Here is a 19,657-nt window from a genome sequence, read left to right as displayed (position 1 = left end):
TCAGCTCCAGAGGTCCCAGGTTCGAGTCTGCTTGTGGGCAGTACCACTTGCATGAGGACCAGCACCAAGAGAAATCAGTAACAAAGCGTTCAGACAAGGCCCGGCTTGGGTCTAGCTGTCCTGCCTGCAAAACAATCTGCTCCACAGCGAGGAGCGCTCTCCACTACAGGCAGCAAGTCACACCAGTTATGATTTCAAAACAAAGCAGTCAAGTAGCACCTTAAAGACTAGCAAAATAGTTTATCAGGTGAGCTTTTGTGGGACAGACCCACCACAGTTACGACCTGGAGAGGCTCCTCTCATTTCTGCTGAAGTCCTCAGCTCGGCCTCCCAGGATCCGGCTCTTCAGATCTCACAGGATGCTGCTCTTCGCTCTCGTGAGACACAAAGAAATGGGATTCCACCAGCCCCTCAAAACAACAGCTTAGATCTCCAGTGAGAAAGCAAAGCAACAATCTAGGCCTGAGCATTGCAATGAGCTGTAGGAGACCTGGGTCCAACTTCCAGCTCAGCCACAGACTTCTGGGGGCATTAGGCAAGTCACTTACTGCCCCCAGTGCCTCAGCTTCCTGCCTTCAGAACAAGGAGAACAGGCCAAGACCCTGCCTTGCAGCAGGACTGTGAAGATAAACCCACTGGGGGTTAGTTACAGAGATGCAGCCATGGCAGTCGGTATCCTGACAAATCAAACCAGCAGTCCTGTAGCACTTTAAAGACTAACAAAATGATTTATTAGGTGATGAGCTTTCGTGGGGCGGACTGGGGATTGTGAAGCGCCCATCACTAGGGTGATGGGGCATCTAAAGCCCCGAAACAAAACAGAACTCTGCTTTGGTGGCCCTGCCCCAGCTAAACCCCACAGCTCGCCTCCATCTTTTCTCTCCCCTGCCCACTCATGGATCACCATCCTCCTCTCTGCTCTGTCACACAAGATGCCTCTGATCAGGTCAACGCTTCCCCCACAGCAGCACCCGGCCTCTGGGTCATTCTGCCTCGTCAACGGTCCGACTCCTTAAACATCCAAACATGCAAATTTTGGATGCTTCCACCCAGAGGTGCTATTAGCCAATCTAAGAGTACAATAAAAACATGGCATCTTTTTTTCCCTCTCTTGCCCAGATTTCATCATCTCTCTGCTGCTCAGCTCTTCGAAGGGTTTGGAGATCCCGCTCTGATGCCATCCACAATAAAAGATTCTGTAATGCAATTTCTTTCCTCAGGAATCAGCTCAAAAGCAACTATTGGCTTTACCCTGGAGGCTCCTCCTGCTCTTTTCAACGTTTTCCAGCTGGGTTAAAAAAGGCACATGATCAACCAGATTATCAAGGTCACGTGTTGAGGCAACGGCTCAGCCAGAATTACCACGGAACCAAGGATCCTTTTGGACCTGTGGGCCCACCCTGCTCCTCAGAGCGGTTCGGATCAGTGGTGATGCTCGACGCAGAAGAAGATACTCCATTATGACTGAGCAGACGCAGGGCTGTGTAAGGAGAAAACGTGGCTGTGCTCGCAAAGAAGTCTGTTACATCAGGTACTTCAGCCTGTATGCAGCATGGGGGCAGAACCAGGCCTGTCAGCCCCTGGCCCTTAGAGAGACCTTAACCCCTCAGCCCCAACCCGCCCCACTGCCCCCAGGTTTAACCCCTCGCAGTCCCAACCCGCCCCACTGCCCCCAGGCTTAACCTCTTGCAGCCCCAAACCACCCCACTGCCCCCAGGCTTGACTCCCTCAGCCCCAAACAGCCCCACTGCCCCCAGGTTTAACCTCTCGCAGCCCCAAACCGCCCCACTGCCCCCAGGCTTGACTCCCTCAGCCCCAAACCGCCCCACTGCCCCCAGGCTTGACTCCCTCAGCCCCAAACCGCCCCACTGCCCCCAGGTTTAACTTCTTGCAGCCCCAAACCACCCCACTGCCCCCAGGCTTGACTCCCTCAGCCCCAAACCACCCCACTGCCCCCAGGCTTAACCCCCTCAGCCCCAAACCGCCCCACTGCCCCCAGGCTTAACCTCTCGCAGCCCCAAACCACCCCACTGCCCTCAGGCTTAACCCCCTCAGCCCCAAACCACTCCGCTACCCCCAGCCTTAACCCCCTGAGCCCCAAACCGCCCCCCCCCGATCCCCAGGCTTAACCACTCGCAGTCTCTCCAACCCAGGAGGAACACAAAGCCGCCGTTGACCCAAAGAAATCTCGTCTCCCAGTCTCTCCTCGACACTTGGGCTGCAGTGTCCCTCTATCGGCTGGAATTGCCTTGGTAGTCCTGGACGCACAGTGCAGTGGTCTTGCCGGGAGCAGCGACCCACAGCAGATGTTTCATGGGAAAGTGAAAACCCTCACAATATGTCCAACTGGGCAATGAGCAGGGAGAGGAGAGGCATCTCCAGATCCCAGTTAGTGCTCACTTAACACTCCAGCGCAGGAGGGCTGGTAAGCAGACTGTCAGCCTTTGAACAAGGCTATTAAGTAAGGGTTTGTTGACGGTTCATTGCCACTATTTTATGAGGGTAGAGACGCAAAGGTCACGGAGGGAAGAGCCACATTCAGTCGTGCCTGTTCCCTGCCACCCAGTCAGAATCCCTTGGGAGTTCTGCCAAGTCTCACCACTTCCCTCTCCCGATTGTGTCCAAAGCCCCCTCCTCCACTAACCAGACCAGCTCCCCTCCTTCCATGGGATTTACAGCGCTTCCCCGTCACCACCGCCCCTCTCTGCATTCAGGGGCACAGCACGTCCCAGTCCTCCTCCTCCACTTTTTCTAAAGCCCCCTCTGCAGGGCACAACCTTCCTCACCTTGTATCCCCACCACCCCCCTCCTGAAGGCCACCAGGCTGTGCCACTACGCCCCTCTACAATAGTGCCACGTATTCCCATTACAGGCCTAATTAATCAACTCAAAACGCAACTGCAACATGACCAGGGCCCGACCAAATTCACAGGCCACTCTGGTCAGTCGCGCAGGCACAGGTTTTTAAAAATGGTAAAGCTCATGAGGTCAGCTTTTGAAATCTGAAGCTGAACAGTGTGGTAAATGCTGGGATCCCAGACCAAAAGGAGATGGGGAGACCTGTGAGGTTATTGTAGGGGGGTTACAGCATTGCTACCCTTACTTCTGTGCTGCTGCTGGTGAGGTGCTGCCTTCAGAGCTTGGCAGCACGAGAGCGGCGGCTGCTGGCTGAAGCTACGACAGCAGAGCCAGTGCCAGCAGCAGCACAGAACTAAGGGTAGCATTATACAGTAGTGCCACCCCTCCTTCACCACTGCTGCCTGCAGTGCTGCAGCCTCAGTCAGCAGCCACCACTCTCTGACCACGCAGCGCAGCAGTAAGGGTGGGCAGGTGCAGTAATGCCGCTCTTACCTCTGTGCTACTGCTGATTGTGGCACTGCCATCAGAGCTGGGTGCCTGGCCAACAGCCGCTGCTATCTGGCTGCCCAGCTCTGAAAGCAGTGCAAAAATAAGGGTGGTGATACACAACCTCCCTGCAACTCCCTTTTGGGTCAGGACCCACTGTTTGGGAAACTCTGGTCTCCCCATGATATCTGTATGATATAGGATAAAAGCCCACAAAAGACAGATTTCAGAGAGGGAGACCACATTTATGGTCTGTGATGCGTTCTTCCATTGCCCTGATTTTAGTAGGGCCCTAGACATGACTGAGCAGCACTCTTTGTGAACAGAACGATGCATCTGATGAAATGGGTCTTTGCCCACGAAAGCTTATGCTCCAGAATATCTGTGTCTATAAGGTGCCACAGGCCTTCTTGTTGTTTTGCAGATACAGACTAACACGGCTCCCCCTCTGGTACTTGGGATGCTAAGGCGATTTCGTCATCCCTTAGTGCTTCGTCACGTGGAGTTTTTTGTTTTCATAATTCTCTGTTTGTAGAACGTAAGATCCCAGGACTGGTCTACCCTAGTGATCAAAGTCAATCCCACATACGCAATTCTAGGCACGCCATTTGTGTAGCTCAGAATCAATGTATCAGGATTGACTTTCTCCCCAGTGCAGATCAGGGATCTTTCAGTTTGCACCAACATCCGTCACTCTACACGTCAGCGTGGAGTACCAGGAACAACGGCCGAGCCCAGGAAGATCGATTTCGCTGCGTCTTCACAAATGTGGCAAAAAAAAAAAAAAAAAAAAAAAAATCGATCCCTGAAAGATCGATCACAGTGCACTGACCTCCCACTTAAGTGGAGGCATACTCTTAGAGGCCTGCAAAGTACCAAACACACCAGTGTTGATAGATAAATATTAACCAACCCTGATATGGCAGTTGTGCGTCAATACAGAGCCAAGCACAGCAGATCTCGTTCCTTAACCTGACCTCTCAGCACCAGCCTTGTTACTGATTCCTAGACCATCAAGTCCGTAACAATTAGAGAGCTGTTAAGTGAAGGAGGACAATTCCTTTCCCCGGTGCCTTCCTTTCCCCCACCCCCCGTGATGGTACGAACCCAGAATTCTGTTCTTCCTCTCCATGCCTTCCTCAGAGCAAGTGCTTTTACCCACAGAAAGCTCATGACCTAATCAATCTGTGAGTCTCAGAAGTGCCACAGGACTGGTTGTTAATGACCAAGCATGTGAGTTACACTTAACAAGGAGATAGGGAAACATCTCCTGAGGACGCCTGCGTGCCCAACCCATCCTGGCCCCTTCGGAATCGGAAGGGTGCAGAAGGACTGCACTGACTTGGAGAACTTACTTTCCTGGCTGGTCTTCCTCCATTACAGAACCTACTTTACACCATATGACGGAGGAAAGTGGGGCTTCAGCAGGCTCCATGACTAGCATTACTGGCTCCCCGGGCTAACGAGTGAACCCCTGTCCAGTCCCCTTTGGTCTCTGTGGCTGCCTATCCTCCAACATCTGGCGCAGACCTTAAAAGCAACTTGTCTAAAGCCACGCAGCAGGTCAATGGCAGAGCTGGAAAGAGCCCAGAAGTGCTGGCTCAAACCAGAGCTCACTGCAGTCCCTCCTCCGGCCCTGGGGGACAGGCTGGGATGTCATGGCACTACTGATACAGGCTGGTAAGAGCTGGGCCTTGGGAGCCAGTGGGCTTGGGAGGAGAATCCCAGGAGAATGAGATCTCCCATTCCTTCCTGGAGAACACTTGCCTCCTTGATTATTTGGGAAGCTGCCCCAGGAGGTCCCGAGGGAGCAGCTGCGGCATGGGGTACGGATCTCCCACGTTCCAGTGCTGACCACGGAGAGCGGAAACTGCAGCAGTCTTCAAAACAGAAAGGGCCAATATGAAGCAACCATTGTACAAAGGAGGAAACTAGCGCCTGCCAGGAACTTACACAACTCGCAACCCAGAGAACCAAGAGAAAACAAGCAAAGAGTCACTGCCTGTCGAAACAGTAAACACCCATTCTCAGCCCTCGCATGCGGAAGGGAACCAGTAAATATTGATTCAGCCTGCTGGGGGGCTATTCTTCAGGCTGTAATACAGTAAGGGCTTTGCTGTGTCAGGGAGACGAGGGATAATACCTGGTAGAACTGGGGATTGATACAAAGGAGACCAGTGAGTCAGAGGGGAGAGTGAATGAAAAGACCAGCGAAGTGCCTCTGAAATAAGCAGGTATACACAGCACCGAGAGCTGCAGCCCTGGCCTCTCTCAGGCCGCAGTCCTACCACCCCTCGTAGGAGACCCAGGGTCAGGCCAGGTCAGCACATGTGCAGGAGGAAAGGGTTCTAGTAACGCAGCAGCGATTCCCCCACCCACGCCTGTCAGCATGGAGGTAGCGCTCGCCCTAGAGCCAGGCGGCACTGTGTGGCACACGAGCCTCCCAGATGCAGGAGGGTTCAGAGCTTACAGGTAGAGCCCCCCTTGGCCTTTCCATGGAGTAAGTCAGTCGTGCTGACCCTGGTGTCCTGGCCAAATTCTGCTAAGGAAAGGAGGGGAGATGCTGGGCGTGTGCCCTTTCGATGCTGAGCGAAGCAGCACTGGTAGGTTTCTACTTCCCCAGGAGAGGTGTGGGGGAGCGGGTGGGACTGGAGAGCCCCCTGGTAGCTGAAGGGAAGGGATCAAAGGGCCACAAGAGGGAAATGGGAATGGGGGAGGGGAAATGGGCTTTTGGTCACTACACCACAACCCCCTCTCTGTGCCAGGGGGTCAAATGTTCAACATCTTCAAGGAAGGGGTGAGAGCTGCACGCCCCACCAGCAAGACCAGGAGAGCCAAGTTGCTATTTCTGGGTGAAAACAGTCCTGTAGCACTTTGCAGACTAACAGAATAATTTATCAGGTGATGAGCTTTGGTGGGACAGACCCAGCTCTGCCCCATGAAGGCTCATCGCCTGATAAATTACTTTGTTAGTCTTTTAGCGCTACAGGACTGCTTTTTTGTTTTGTGAAGCTACAGACTAACAGGGCGACCTCTCTGTGACTATTTCTGGGTGGAAAGACTGAAGATTTCTTTTAAAGACTACAAGGCTAATGTCCCCTCGTCGGCAGGTCTCTTCCATTCCCCCTGTCGTTTCTGGTGGATAAATGATTCTTCCCTGTCCTCGTCCGCACTGTAGTGATGCTGTGTGCTACTAAACGCTGACATTCATGCCACCCAGAGGTGGCTGCATTTCAGGGCTGGCGGAAGTAACCCTTGTAGTATTGTTTGCGACCCTATGGGAGTTCTATAAATGCAAAGTTGTTTTTTTTAAACTGTTCTTCCCTATTCAGAGATCGGTTCCAGCCCCTGGGGACTTTGGGGCACCTCATCTCCCTTTCTGTAACGAAGGCAAGTGCCCTCAGCAAGCTCTCTACCCCGGACATCTGTGGCACGCCAAGGTTAAACCCTACCACATAACTAGTGCTGCTTCCTGATGCAATTCCGTGTGTCCACTGTCAACTGGCAAGGCACACCCACAGCACGCCCCCCAGCCCCATCCACTGCTGAACCTAACCTTCATTTCCTGCCCGGCCAGTCAGAAAAGGGGCATTGCGGCAGGCACAGGGCTGGCAGCAGAATAACATGCACGCTTTGTTTCTATTATAAATTTATACGCTCTAATAAATTAAGTTACTATTATAAAGTAATATGATCTTATCTTTTGTTTCCAGTGCTCTGCTTGGGACTTTGTGCTCCCCAGGCTTCAGTCCAACGATTGCTCACAGCTGGCTGAGGAGCCACACATGGCTGCTCAGCAGAGCGGGCTGGAAGGGAGCTTGAGGCATAACTGGTGGCAGGGCCCTCCCCCTCCCACAGCTGGGGAGTTGTCTGCTCCCTAGTCTACCTTTAAGAAATGTATGGCCACGGCTCTCCTGCCCCTGCCCCAGGCAGGAGGTGGGAGATTTCCACCTCCCAGCTCCGTTCCTGATTTTGCACCAGGGATATTTTCAAGGCTCTTTACAGAACTGTTCAGTGAAATAAAAAATTAAAAGACAATTAAACATTGCTGCACTTCTACAAAAGTAACAGACAACCCTGGCCACAGGTTCCATGTGCCACTGCGGTCTCCCATCCCGCCTGCTCAGAGCGCCTGTCAATACCATACCCACTTCCCTGCCCTGGCAGCAAGGACTACTGAGAACAGGCCCAAGCCTTCACTTTAAACGTACTGCACAACAGGCTAATTTACTGTAAGGGGTTTGCTGAAATCCCATATCTCAGCCCCACCAATGACAGCTCTTACACCGTACTTTCTTTAGTATGTGTGTGTCATGTCAACATTTGTAGACGGAGTTAAATGTTGCTACTGTACAAATTAAGATATTTGTACAAACAGGAGTAGAGAAAAGTGAAATTTCGGAAGAGGCCTGTTTTCAGCTGGGATACAGAGGGCTTGTCTACTCTTGTGGGTTTAGGGGTTTTTTTGGGGGGGGCGGGGGAACCTTTCAGAAAACCAATACCTCAGAGCATTCCCCCTGCCATGCAGCAAAAGTCGAGAGAAAAGGCTTTTCCCTCGGAATAATTCCGTCTCTACGAACAACCCCCCCTTCAAGGTCGAGAATGAATAGGTGTGAATGAAGCACGGCTATTATCAGCTTACGTGAAGATTCCTTTTGCGCTGCTCTGGCTGTGAACTGTGGCTGCAAGCAAGAACGCCGCCTTTCGCAATGCTGCGGCTGTGTGAATGCAATATTTTGACTTGACTCATTTTGATCTTGGGACATCAAAAAAAGGAAAGTTGAAAACCCTGCACAGCGCAGACACAGCCTAAAACAGGGTGGGCAAGGGAGAGAAACACAAGCAGCTTTTCCAGAAAGCAGGAGCTGCAGAGCAGACAGGCTTTGCACCACCAGTATTTAGGAAGCTGGTGCCAGTTGAGCAAAGAGCGAAGGCGGAGACTTAAGCCAGAGAGAAAGGCCTTAGGCCAGGTCTATACAAGACATTAAAGTCGATTAACCCCTTTAGTGCGAGCCTGGAGTCTCTGGTGATTGAAAGTACTGCCATCTGTAGGGAACTGACGAGGTGTGCCCAATGGGCAGTCCTTAAAAGCAACTAACAGCATCATTGCAAAGTAGACGTTGAACAGGAGAGGAGCGGGGACACTCCCTTGCTTTGTTCCATTTGATCTTTCAGAAGGTGCCGATGTCTCTCCATCGTTAAGGATGCGACCACGCATGCCATCAGGAAGAGACTGAATAACCTTGATAAATTTTCCAGGACAGCAAATTCGCCCAAGTATTTTCCAGAGCCCACTTCTGTTGACCGTGTTGGATGCCTTGGTCAAGTCAATGAAACTCACAAGAGTTCCTGATGTTGCTCTCTACATTTCCCCTGTATCTGTCTGGCTGTAAATACCATGTGAGCAGTGCCCCGAGTGGCAAGAAATCCACACTGGCTTTCAGGAATGATGCCAATTTTTGAACCTGTGTAGCGAAAGCCAGTTGTAAAGGATGTGGGCCAGGATCTTACCAGCCATAGAGAGCAGAGAGATGCCCCGATGGTCATCGCAAAGTGTACGGTCCCCTTTTCTCTTGTATGTGTGTACAATCAGAGCATTTTTGAAGTCCTGGGGGAGTAGCTCCTTCTCCCAAATGGCACTAAACAAACGGATGAGATAGCATATCAGCTTCTCACCAGCAGCTTTACAAGTATCTGTTAGAATTGCATCACTGCCAGGTGCCTCTCCAGATTTCATCTGTTTAACAAGTTTTTGTACCTCATGAAGAGTTGGTGGTACGACCAGCTGTAAATCATTAGTCCACTGAGGAATCTCATCAAGAACACTGCTCTCAGAAGCTGAGCTCTGGCTCGATACTTTGTGAAAATGTTTAGCCCAGCGGTCAAGGATTTTAGCACTGCCTGTGATCAAAGTGAGGCCCTCAACAGAGGGCACTGGTGTACCGTCAGCAATGCGTGGCCCATAGACTGCCTTCGGCCTGTCATAGGATGCTTTAAAATCACATCTACTAGCCGCATCTTGGAGTTTAACTGCTTGATAAATCCACCAGTCCTCTTTAACTTGGGGTAATTTGACTTGTGCCTCCTGCTTAGCTTGAATACTGGTCCAGGAAGATGGCCTTTCTCCTTACTGTTGATCAAAGCCAGGTGCGTCACACTCCTCCTATCAAGAAGAACTTGGACATCTCTGTCCTTGTTGTCCAACCAATCCTTGTACCTGCGTTTTTGGAAACCAAGGATCTTGACAGCAATTGTGTGGAGGGACAGCTCAGTGCTTTGAGCACCGGCCTGCTAAACCCAGGGTTGTGAGAGCAATCCTTGAGGAGGCCATTTAGGGATCTGGGACAAATAGATTAAAAAAAGGGATGGTGCTTGGTCCTGCCGAGAGAGCAGGGGACTGGACTCAGTGACCTCCCAAGGTCCCTTCCAGCTCTATGAGATGTGTATCTCCATTAATTTATTTTGTTCTGTAGGCTGGTTCTTTGATGTTAATCCAATCCTCCTCAATAGCAGGTGACCATTCTGGACCTTCAGTGCTGGTGACAAAGGACGTGTCAAGACTGCATTGAAACAGCGCTTGTGTCTCGGGCATTTCAAGCTTACCTACATCAAACTTTTTTCCAGCATACAGCAGAACGATGACATTTTGGTGGACAAAGGCTCAAGATAACACTGTGTACCAGGTAGTGGTCAGAACAGGAACCAGTGCCACACACTTCGCAAGCCAACATCACATCAGAAACGTCTCTTTGTTTTGTGATGAAGTAGTCAAGCATATGGTAATATTCTGCACACAAGTCTGAAGATGACGAGTGCCATTTGGCGCTCTCACTTCCAACACCATGAAGTCCAAGCACCTTTGGCCATGTGGTGTAGTCCTGACCAACTCTAGCATTAAAATCACTCCATATATATAACTTGGATTAGAAGGCATTGAAGAGATGACTGAATTCAGGCTCATGTAGAAAGCTTCCTTTTCATCATCTGCAGCAGGCAAAGGGGCAGTATTTTTAATTTTCGGAGACTTCAGACTCACACTACAGTGGTTAATACAACTATCCGTGACCTTCTGTTTGCTGATGACTGGGCACTGTTGGCTCATTCAGTGAAGGGTGCACAGGAGCTTTTCGATCGCTTTGTTATTTCAGCACACCGCTTTGAACTCATAGCGAGCCTCACGAAGACAGAAGAAGTGACGCCTGAACCTGTTTGGAAACAGCCTAGCGCTCCAGTGATCGCTGCTGCTGATACAGTCCTTAAGGCAGCTGACAAGTTCCTCTACCTCAGAATTGGACTGTCCTCTTGCATAAATGTGGATCATGACATCTCTGCTGGCTTAGCCAATCAATTAGAAAATTGACCAAGTGCCTAAGGAATGACCACTGCCCCACTGAAGAAGAGATCACTGAACTCTAATCTTGTGTGGAGAAATACATCGCTGCGTGGGTTTTGAAAGGTGCAATTTAGTAAAACTGAGAAGAATATGCCAAAGAGGGTGTGGCAAGAACACACCCTTGTTTGACTCCGCTGTTCATTGCAAATGGTTCCGATGTAGATCCATCATATTGCACTGTTGCTTTCATGTTTTCACAAAAGGATTTTATGAGCTTGAGTAGGCTCGGTGGGCAGCCAATCTTCCCAATGGTCTGATACGGGTAGTATTAGGAAAAACTGTGTCACCAGGATGTGGGAGAAGCACTGGAATAGGTTAACTAGGGAGGTGGTGGAACCTCCATCCCTAGAGGTTTTTCAGTTGCAGCTTGACAAAGCCCTGGCTGGGATGATTTGGTTGGGATTGGTCCTGCTTTGAGCAGGGAGTTGGACAGGATGACCTCCTGAGGTCCCTTGCAACCCTTTGACTCTAAGTATGTTGACGAGGAGGGGACAAATCAGGCCCTGGAGCTAACCCCAGAGAGAGTTCCTCAGGGCTGAGGAACAATATCAAACACTATCCTGAGACACCAGCAGACAGATAACAGAACTGGGGGCGGTACTCGGAGCCTTTTCTTTCCAATGGGGCCCAGGTCAGTCATGTGCAGGAGTTATTGCCTTGTCAGGTGGCAGTTTAGTGACGGGTGTAAAATGACTTGGTAGGTCCTAGTCCAGGCCTGGGACCAAAGTGGTGAAGGTCTGAACAGGCCACAGAGACAGATTATCCATTTTAGTTGGATACGTTCCTGGAGATTTCATCACACAAAATAATTTTTAATTAAATATTAATCTGTAATTGCTGGAGACTCCAGGCCAGTCCTGGAGAGTTTACAACCCTACACAGCAACCAAGACACTAGAGGTCAACCTTTCAGCTGGCAGGGTGATGTAAGGAAGCCACACCTATTACATGGACAGAGAGCATCAGCCCCAGGCCAGCTGAGCCAGCAGTTTTCCTCCACAGGACAGTTACTGCAAACAGCCACAAAGCCCCTTTTCTGTTCCTTCACTCAAGCCCAGATCCAAGGCCTGAAGCGACTGAGCTGGTTAACATCACTTCTATTTTTAGCCAGTCTGCCTTTTCATTTGTGGCCCAAACCGTGTCATTATCCGGTCTGCCCAGAGAGAGAGGGGCAGAGCCAGACAGTGCATCCCAAACGTAGTGGCCCTCTCACTTGGAAACCATGCCGGAAAACCCCAGCAATGCTATTCAACAACGCACAGCAACACTGCTCAACCGCTTGGGCATCCAGAGAACAGAGACTGCATATAACTGCAGACCCCCATCACAAGAACAAAACTGTGGTGGAGACACAGGTACTGACCCCTCAGCTCTTGGTGAGAGCACCAGGAGATCTCAAACGAGTCAGGTTTCTGTGCTACCTCTGGGCCGAACACCAGCCACTCCTGCAGCAGAGTACTCACTCTAGAGTCAGTAATAACACTCTGACTCATGATTACCATGGGTCTCAGCATCCTGTGCTTTCCTTGAAGGACCCCCACCCAAGTGCTGTGCCAGCCAGCCCTGCCTCACTTGGCACTTTGTGGTAGAGTCACTGTTCCTGGAGGTATAACAGCAAAGGTTTGAGGGCTGGCACCAGTGAACGAAGGGCTAACGGACTCTATTTGGGTTTGACTTGCGACCCAAATCCACTCTTGGAGCTATTCAGAATCTGATGACTAAAAGCTCCAAAATGAATTAAGACACTCTTGATAGCCTGGATCCAAAACCGTACTGCAGACGCTTCCATCTGCCTTTCCCAAAGCAGTAGCCTCCCGCCTGTACGGCTTGTCTCCAGCCACAGATCCACCAGAGGTCGACAGAGCAATTCGAGTAAAATCCCACTCAATTGACCACCGATCCCTCTCCCGTCAACTCTGGCGGCCCAGCAGAACGAGGTAAGTTAAGGGAGTTGACAGGAGAGTCTTTTCTATTGACCCCCCAACCCCACCCACAGTGCAGACCCTGCAGTGAGTAGATCTAAACTATGTCAATTTAAATGACACGACTAACGTAACTCAAATTGCATTGCTTAGATCGACCCGTCCTGGGGGTGCAGAACCACCCTTAGTCTTGAAACTCCGGCCCCAGCCACAACTAAACATAAATCAGTCAGACTTGTGTCAGGTCCTAGCTGATCACCACAGACAAGCTGCTCAGTTTCAGAAGAGGGTGGATTGGTCCCATTCTCACCAGGAAAGGAGGGCCAGAGAAGCAGCTGCTACCCCAATGAGAGGCCCCGAGTGTGAATCCTGCCCTGAGCTGCGCCGATTACATCTTTCATTTTGCTTCGCCAGGTTCCCTTAGAGGTGCTTTCTGAGCCTTTGCACAAAGAGGGCAGGATAGATCCCATCCTCTCCTTAGAGTTTTTGTTTTGATCCTGCAAACGAAATTCACTACCTCTCTGCTCTGAGTGTTACACCCTGGCTGATAAAATGTCTCTCCTTCCCCCAAAAAATGGGCCAATCACCCTCAGAAACAGGAAGCTGAAGAGGACACGCTGACCAGTTCCAGGCACCGAAGGGAGACATGTTCAGCTTTTGATCCAGGTGCACCCAACATTGCTTACCTACACATGGCTACCAAAAACCCAAAGACCCTGCCTCTAGCATTGTAATGAAGCAAGAGCCACTGCCAGCTTGCCAGGAGCCCAAGGATAAACCCTAATTGCATAAAGCAGAGCAGATGACAGCTCACTTCATATCTAATAGAGAGAATAAGTGCCAAGCATGACAAGTTCAGCAGGCAATGTTTGAGCCGGGCCGCTCAGCTCAAGACTGCAAGCAAGCTGGGTCCTGCGACTGCAGGGGGAACCTCACAGTATTCAAAATGAGAGACACCACAAACTCAAAACATGGAGTATCCGTGGCAGGCAGCATTTGGCCCACCCGTGATCAGTGCGGAGAAGAGGGAAAAGAAATACTGCTGTAAACTGTTTAATCCAATCAGAGGATAAGAGTGTTAAGAGGGAACTGAAGCAAGATTAGGAAGAATTCTCTCCCCCATAAATCACCTCCCAGACAGCTGCTCTCAGCCTAAGAGACTGTACTTACCACTGGTTATTAGCGCTGGTGATTCCACAGGGGCCAATTTGACCATGCAACATTAACATATGAAAAATAAGCTTATACCTGTACAGATTTTTTTTACCTGTGACATTGCAAAGCACTGGCATACATGGTCCCGCCCCTGACCACGCTTTCAGACAAGGAAATGAGTGAGACACGGTTTGTAAAGTGACTCGTCCAAGTTTGGCTTTAACGTTTGAAGTGCAGACTTAGCCTGTGTCCGCACCAACTCCAGGGCCTCCAGTGCTGCTCAGACCTTTCCCAAGCACAGAGAAATTAATGGGAATGAAACTGACAAGACCCCTGGCACACTCACTCTGTTCTTGCTTAAATAACCAACGAACAGCAGTAATAGCAGGGACTGGGGAGAACCGCTCTGCCAATCCCAGAAATAAAGGAGGCTGGAAGATGCCTACAGGAGTGGAGAGGCCACAGCCCGCAAACCCCCTGCAGCCAGAAAGTTCAGGATGGGGAAGGAGAAGCGCTTTGCCTTTCCAAAGCCAGACACGGGCAAGGAGAATGGTTCTAATGACCAGCAGCCTGCCAGCAGAGGCAGATACAAGAGATGGAGGGGGTCCCAGGAGCTGTATCCTGGATCACTCTCAGCAGCCAGGACGACAGGCTGCTTAGCAGGGCATTGGCCCAGGACTTGATGGGCTGGGACAGGCCTTTCACAGCTGTGTGTTTCTAGTCATGCGAGTCCCCGAGCTCATCTGCACAGCTGAATAATTTACACAGCCACTGAGAACCCGCCACCTCTGACTCATACAGACTGCACACTGGATCACTCCTCAGGCTGCAGGCACCTAGTAAGCTCTCCATTAGGTAAGCAGCTTGGGCCCTTCTGTAGCCACGAGCGAGTATAAAGATACAGAGCTAATTGTAGGCCCCTGTTAAAGCCATATTCCTCGACACCCTTAGCTCATCTTCAGCGGGCAACGTAATGGCCAGCAGAGGCCAAAAGCGCCGCGTTGCCAAGGTTTGCTGTTCGCTCTCTTCCGTCACTTGGCTAACGCTGAGCTCTTTCTCAGTACCGCACAGAGCTCAAGCAGCTGCAGGTGCCCGTTACTGAATGGCTCTGTTCACCACCAGAGCCAGCAGATTTTGTTAGAACTCTCCTCCAAAAGTCCTCAGGAAGCGAAAACCCACAGGAACTGGTGGACTCCACAGAAGTTACTTTTTTAAAAAAAGCGAAGCATAGTGTGGGATTTGCAGAATATAAACTTGGTGCGTCTGGGGCAGCAGCTGAAAAGGTCTTCTTGCCCCGTTTTCTCTTTCCATCTAAACCCTCAACCTGCAGGGCTTCTCTCCCCGCAGGCCCTGTGTTAAATGTTAGCACCACCCCTGCAACACAACCTGACCTCTAACCATGATCACCCAGCTGCAAGAGACAGAGATGAGCTTTGCCTCATTAAATCCAACTGCTTCCTGGAACCAAACCTCCCAGGTGGGTCGAGCTCTGGCGCGACTTTTGGCCTTTGCACCATTCTGGCTACACTGGAGGGAAAATGCTGTTTGTGCAGCAGGAGGTGCAGTAGACATGACTTAATAAATCAGACAGGTTAGAGAGAGAAGAAATCTGAGATCAGTGTTCCCTGCAAGTGGAGCGCTTGGCTGGCCAGCCAGGAGAGGCTCGGGTGCCGACCAGATGATTAGCAGAGCCCCCCCAGTCCCCAGTCCCCCCTCCCCTGCACTTGCCTTGGCACACATCACATTTATTCTATGCATGAATGAAAAAATTAGAGGGAACAGTGCCTACGACCTCTTTCCCCCAGTGCCCACCTCTCTGCCCCTTCTCCTGGTCATTTATTTCCTTTGGTGCGTAAAGAATAGGAATTGAATGGACTAAAACTCAGAGGCAAATTTCACCTGGCAGCCTGCATCATGCAGCCTTCACTGGAGCCGGAAACAACATTGGCAGGCTGCAGTACTCCATATGAGGGAAAGGAGCCTGGCCGGAGACAACCACGTGGCCTAGGATTTGGGACCGCAAAGCCCAGCCCCCTGAGAAGTAACTTCAGGCAGCTACGCACATGGTACAGGGCCTCCGAAGAAGAATGGAGGGGGTGCGCCTTTGTCCTTCCCCGCTAGTGCCTCCTGCTAGCTTCAGCTGGCCCTGAGTGCCTGTACAGGACTTACTGCTGCTCTGGATTTGCTACCAGTTTAAGACAAAAGGTTGAGGGAGCCCAGGAAAAATCCAGCAGAGTTGGACACGCTGGAAGGACCTGCAACATTGTGTGCATCAGTTAGCTGCTTTCCATGCTGACACCATGCACATGGGCCAGAGATGCCCAGGCCTGCTCCTCAGAGGCCCCTCTGCTCTCCGAGAGCCGGGCAGCAGTCGATGGTACACAGTGAGTCACAGGCCAGTGGCCAGGCTGCAAACAAGGGGTTAGTGTCAACAGCACAGTGTGTTCCTTAGGTGTGCTGGAAGCAGGCTGCTGTGTCAGAACCAGTCCCTTCCAGCACACACACCCTGGTGTGTTTGTTTACGTCACATAAACAGCGTCTGAAGGCACCCAAAAGCCACCTTCCCAGAGGGGCAACTGCCCTAACCCGCCACGTGGAGACGGTGGCCCCCAGCGGACTGCGGAAGCTCTGCCTGGAACCGGCTGCGTTATCACAGCCGGTAGCACCCCGGGATGGGCAGCGTTCTCTGCGGAAGAGGGAGCTGGGATTCCTTGCTGCAAGACAAGCCGGAGGCCCACAGCCCCAGCCTGTGGTGTCGGGGCCCTAGGCCATGGAAACAGGCTTCTCCGCTCTTCCTCCAGGGAAAAGACGCCCACCTCGAAAGAGCAGCCTGCACGGAGGCCTTTCTGGCTTAAGAGGGAGTTGATCTGTCCAGTCCCTGTGCCCTGGGGCTGAGCAGTGGCAGCGATATAGCTGCTTTCCTTACCCACCTCGGGAGATCCCACCACACCCCACAGGGGCTGGGCCCTTCGTTTCCGGAGATATTTTACAAATGAAGCCTCCCAAGTCGCCAGGCGGCACCTGCAGCCTCCTGCACCCACCCTGTACCCCCCACCCCAGCCTGCAGGCAGCTAGGCCTTCCTACCTTCCTCCACGTCACTGCGAGACGCCGCCTCCAGCAGCCTGATGCTCTCCGGGAACAGCACTTGCTTCCCCTTGCTGCCGTTCTTCCGCCTCTTCTCTGCTTTGGCCTTCCTGCCCTGGCTCTCCTTTTCGAATTGCGCCCACTTCTTCAGCTGCTGTGTCCGGCGCTTCTGCGCGTGCTTCAGCCGCTCCTGCGTGCTCATCCGTGCCACCGCCGGCATCTCTGCCAGCAGCTCCAGGTGCTCCGCCATGGCAGGGACGGGGATTCAGACTGCTCCTCTTAGAAGTCCTGGGCCCAGACGCGGGAGCCCTGAAAGCCCAGGTGTGCAGAGAAGGGAGGAGAAAGGATCTCGGCTCCCTGGTGGGCATCAGCTGCACCACCTCAAACGGTCTGTCGCCAGGCCACAGCCTTGGAGGACTTCAGTGTTACAAACTTGCCTTACACCTGGATCCTGGCTGCTTTCGGGGGCTCTGCCACACCCTCTGGGGCTAGAGGATTCTGCCCCATCCCCAGCCCTATCCCTGACTGCCTCGCTGGTCTCCGCAGGTCTCAGACACCCAGGACCTTCCACGTGAGCGGGAAGCCAGCAGTCCTTCAGCAAAACCCTTACCATGCAAACCAGCTAACAAGTAAAGCGCGCTGCAGGGTGGTGAGAGACGCTGCTGTTCCTACCCCTAAGCCCAGTCAATGGCCACGCAGGGACTGAGTAACAGCGGGGACAGAACCTCCGCTCCTGGGGCTTGGAGTCTCTGCAGCCCCTTTCCACCTACACACGGTTTCAAAGGCAGCCCCGAGACTCTCAAACAATGCTCCCTCTGCCCTGCCTGCTCCGATTCAAAGGCAGAAATAGATACAGCCATCCACTGTACGGCTCTCAGTGAGCCCAATCAGTTCTGGGTCTGCCCCGCCCTGCTGCAGCAGACAGAAGACATGGGGGGTTAAGCCTGGAGATCTGTGGCTCTCCCCCAGAGCAGGGCTACCGTTCAGCCCTGTAGTAAGTCAGAGGGGTGCCAGTCCCCCTGGCCTTTACACCCCAGCAGTTCACAGCACAGTGGGCTCTCAAGCACGCTCACGGTGGGAGTTGCAAAGTTATTTTCCATGCTCTGAAGTTAATTACCTGGCTAACGTGCACCCTTTTGCCTCCTGTGTTCATGGAGCAAGAGGCAGGGATTCAAACCAGGGGAAAATGTACTGACTGCTTAGTTGCCGCTGTTCTCTTGCCAAGCAGCGATCACCATGCTACGCTCCTCCCAGCACCAGGAACCAACAGGTTCTTCCAGAAAACTGTTCTTGACTGTGGTGTCCTCCCCCCAGAGATCATTCACAGCTGCCCCCCGGAAGAGAGTGAATATCGAGTGCCTATTACCACCATAAACCGGCAATCCCCAAAGGAGCGAGATCAAATATCGAGCAGGAGGAGCGGGAGGAAAAGGCAGATCCACACGCCCGTCTGTTTCATCACAGCCACAGCAGAGTCCGATCCCGTCACAGCCGTGCAAGAAGAAATCTGTTCTGTGCTCGCTCCGTCCTTGTAACCGGAAACCCCTGGGGTCTCCGCTCTGGGCCACTTAGGTTTTCCCATGTGCTCCATGAATGCCAAGCACAGGACTGGTCATTGTCGGAGGGGGAATCCTGCGCTCGCGGCCCCGGCACTGTGCAAGCAAACGTGCTCGTCTTGCAGCTGCGTGAAAGCCCTCCAGAAGGAAGCGGTCTGTTTGCACTTCCTCTCCCGGAGTGGACACAAAGGAGAGCGGCACAGGGGCTGGAGCGCTAACCCTTGGCTTGCATCCCGCAGCGAGCGCTCAGGCAGCCTCGCAGGACTGGCTGGCAACGCCTCCCTGCCTGCAAAGCCAGTCACGGTGACATTGGGAAGCTGGCCCGAGCGTCTTGCTGGCAAGGGCCAACACACAGGAGCGAGGCGCGTCAGGAATCCTGCAAAGAAAGGAACAAGGAAACAAACCAAAGTGGGTCAGGGCCCGGCTGGGGGAGAGGTGCTGCAGAGAGAGCCTGCCCTTCCCTCCCCAAAGACCCTGACCCTGCTCTGCACCCTGCCCAAGGCTGGCTTTGCCCTCTGTTAATCCCAGATTAACCTACAAGCAAAGTTTAAGCAAATTACCCAGAGCTGCTTCGCTAGTAGCGACTGGAAGCTTCTTTCTCCCACACCGAAGCAGCCCGCCCCAGCCAGCCCTCCCGGGCTCACCTTCCTGCCAGCAGATTCCAACAGACCTGCCAAGGCTCGGGGAGCACAGCCTCCCCTGCAATCAGGGGCTGCTCGGGCAGGCTGGCCTGCAGAGCAGTAAGCCACCGAAAAGGAAAGCTCCCTCTCGGAAGGGAGTTGCAGGGAGTTAGCCGCTGACAGAGGGGTCTGACTCACAAGGGGAGCCACATAGCCGCAGCCACCCCACCTCCCACGCACCCGGTTTCATTCTCCGCGACCAAGAATATTCCGCACTTCAAAGCGGCGTTCCCTGAACACTGATCTCTTGGGTGGCTGCCCAGGAGAGATTCAAATGCCGTCCAGCTGATCAGCGGAGCGCCCACAGCCGGCAGGGTATTTCTCCTGGCGGCACACAGCAACATTTATTTTGTACACAGATGGAAAAAGGTGGACACAGGTTCAAAGCACTCACCTTAGCTACCCCCTCCCTGGAAAGCTCTGGTATAATAGCCTGGCATGGACCCCGCCCCCCCAATTCCTTTCCCTTGAAAGGTCACCAGTCTCTGCCATCGGGGGAAAGGAAATGGCGGGGGGGTTCCA

At 52.5% G+C, this 19,657-nt stretch overlaps 1 protein-coding gene across 4 annotated transcripts in view; it reads right to left on the bottom strand.

Annotated features, from left to right (window-relative positions):
* PPP1R16A (protein phosphatase 1 regulatory subunit 16A) overlaps positions 1-19,657 on the bottom strand; it is a 53,903-nt gene that overhangs the window by 21,839 nt on the left and 12,407 nt on the right. For all 4 annotated transcript variants that reach the window (XM_074986524.1, XM_074986523.1, XM_074986527.1 and 1 more), the window contains exon 2: positions 16,900-18,831. In XM_074986524.1, coding sequence (XP_074842625.1) covers positions 16,900-17,149 — 250 coding nt within the window. In that variant the 5' untranslated portion in view covers positions 17,150-18,831. The remainder of the gene's footprint in view (positions 1-16,899; positions 18,832-19,657) is intronic.

This window comes from Carettochelys insculpta, chromosome 2 (assembly GCF_033958435.1).
Source record: "Carettochelys insculpta isolate YL-2023 chromosome 2, ASM3395843v1, whole genome shotgun sequence".
NCBI lineage: Eukaryota > Metazoa > Chordata > Testudines > Carettochelyidae > Carettochelys > Carettochelys insculpta.
This window is presented reverse-complemented; position numbering and strand designations above follow the sequence as displayed.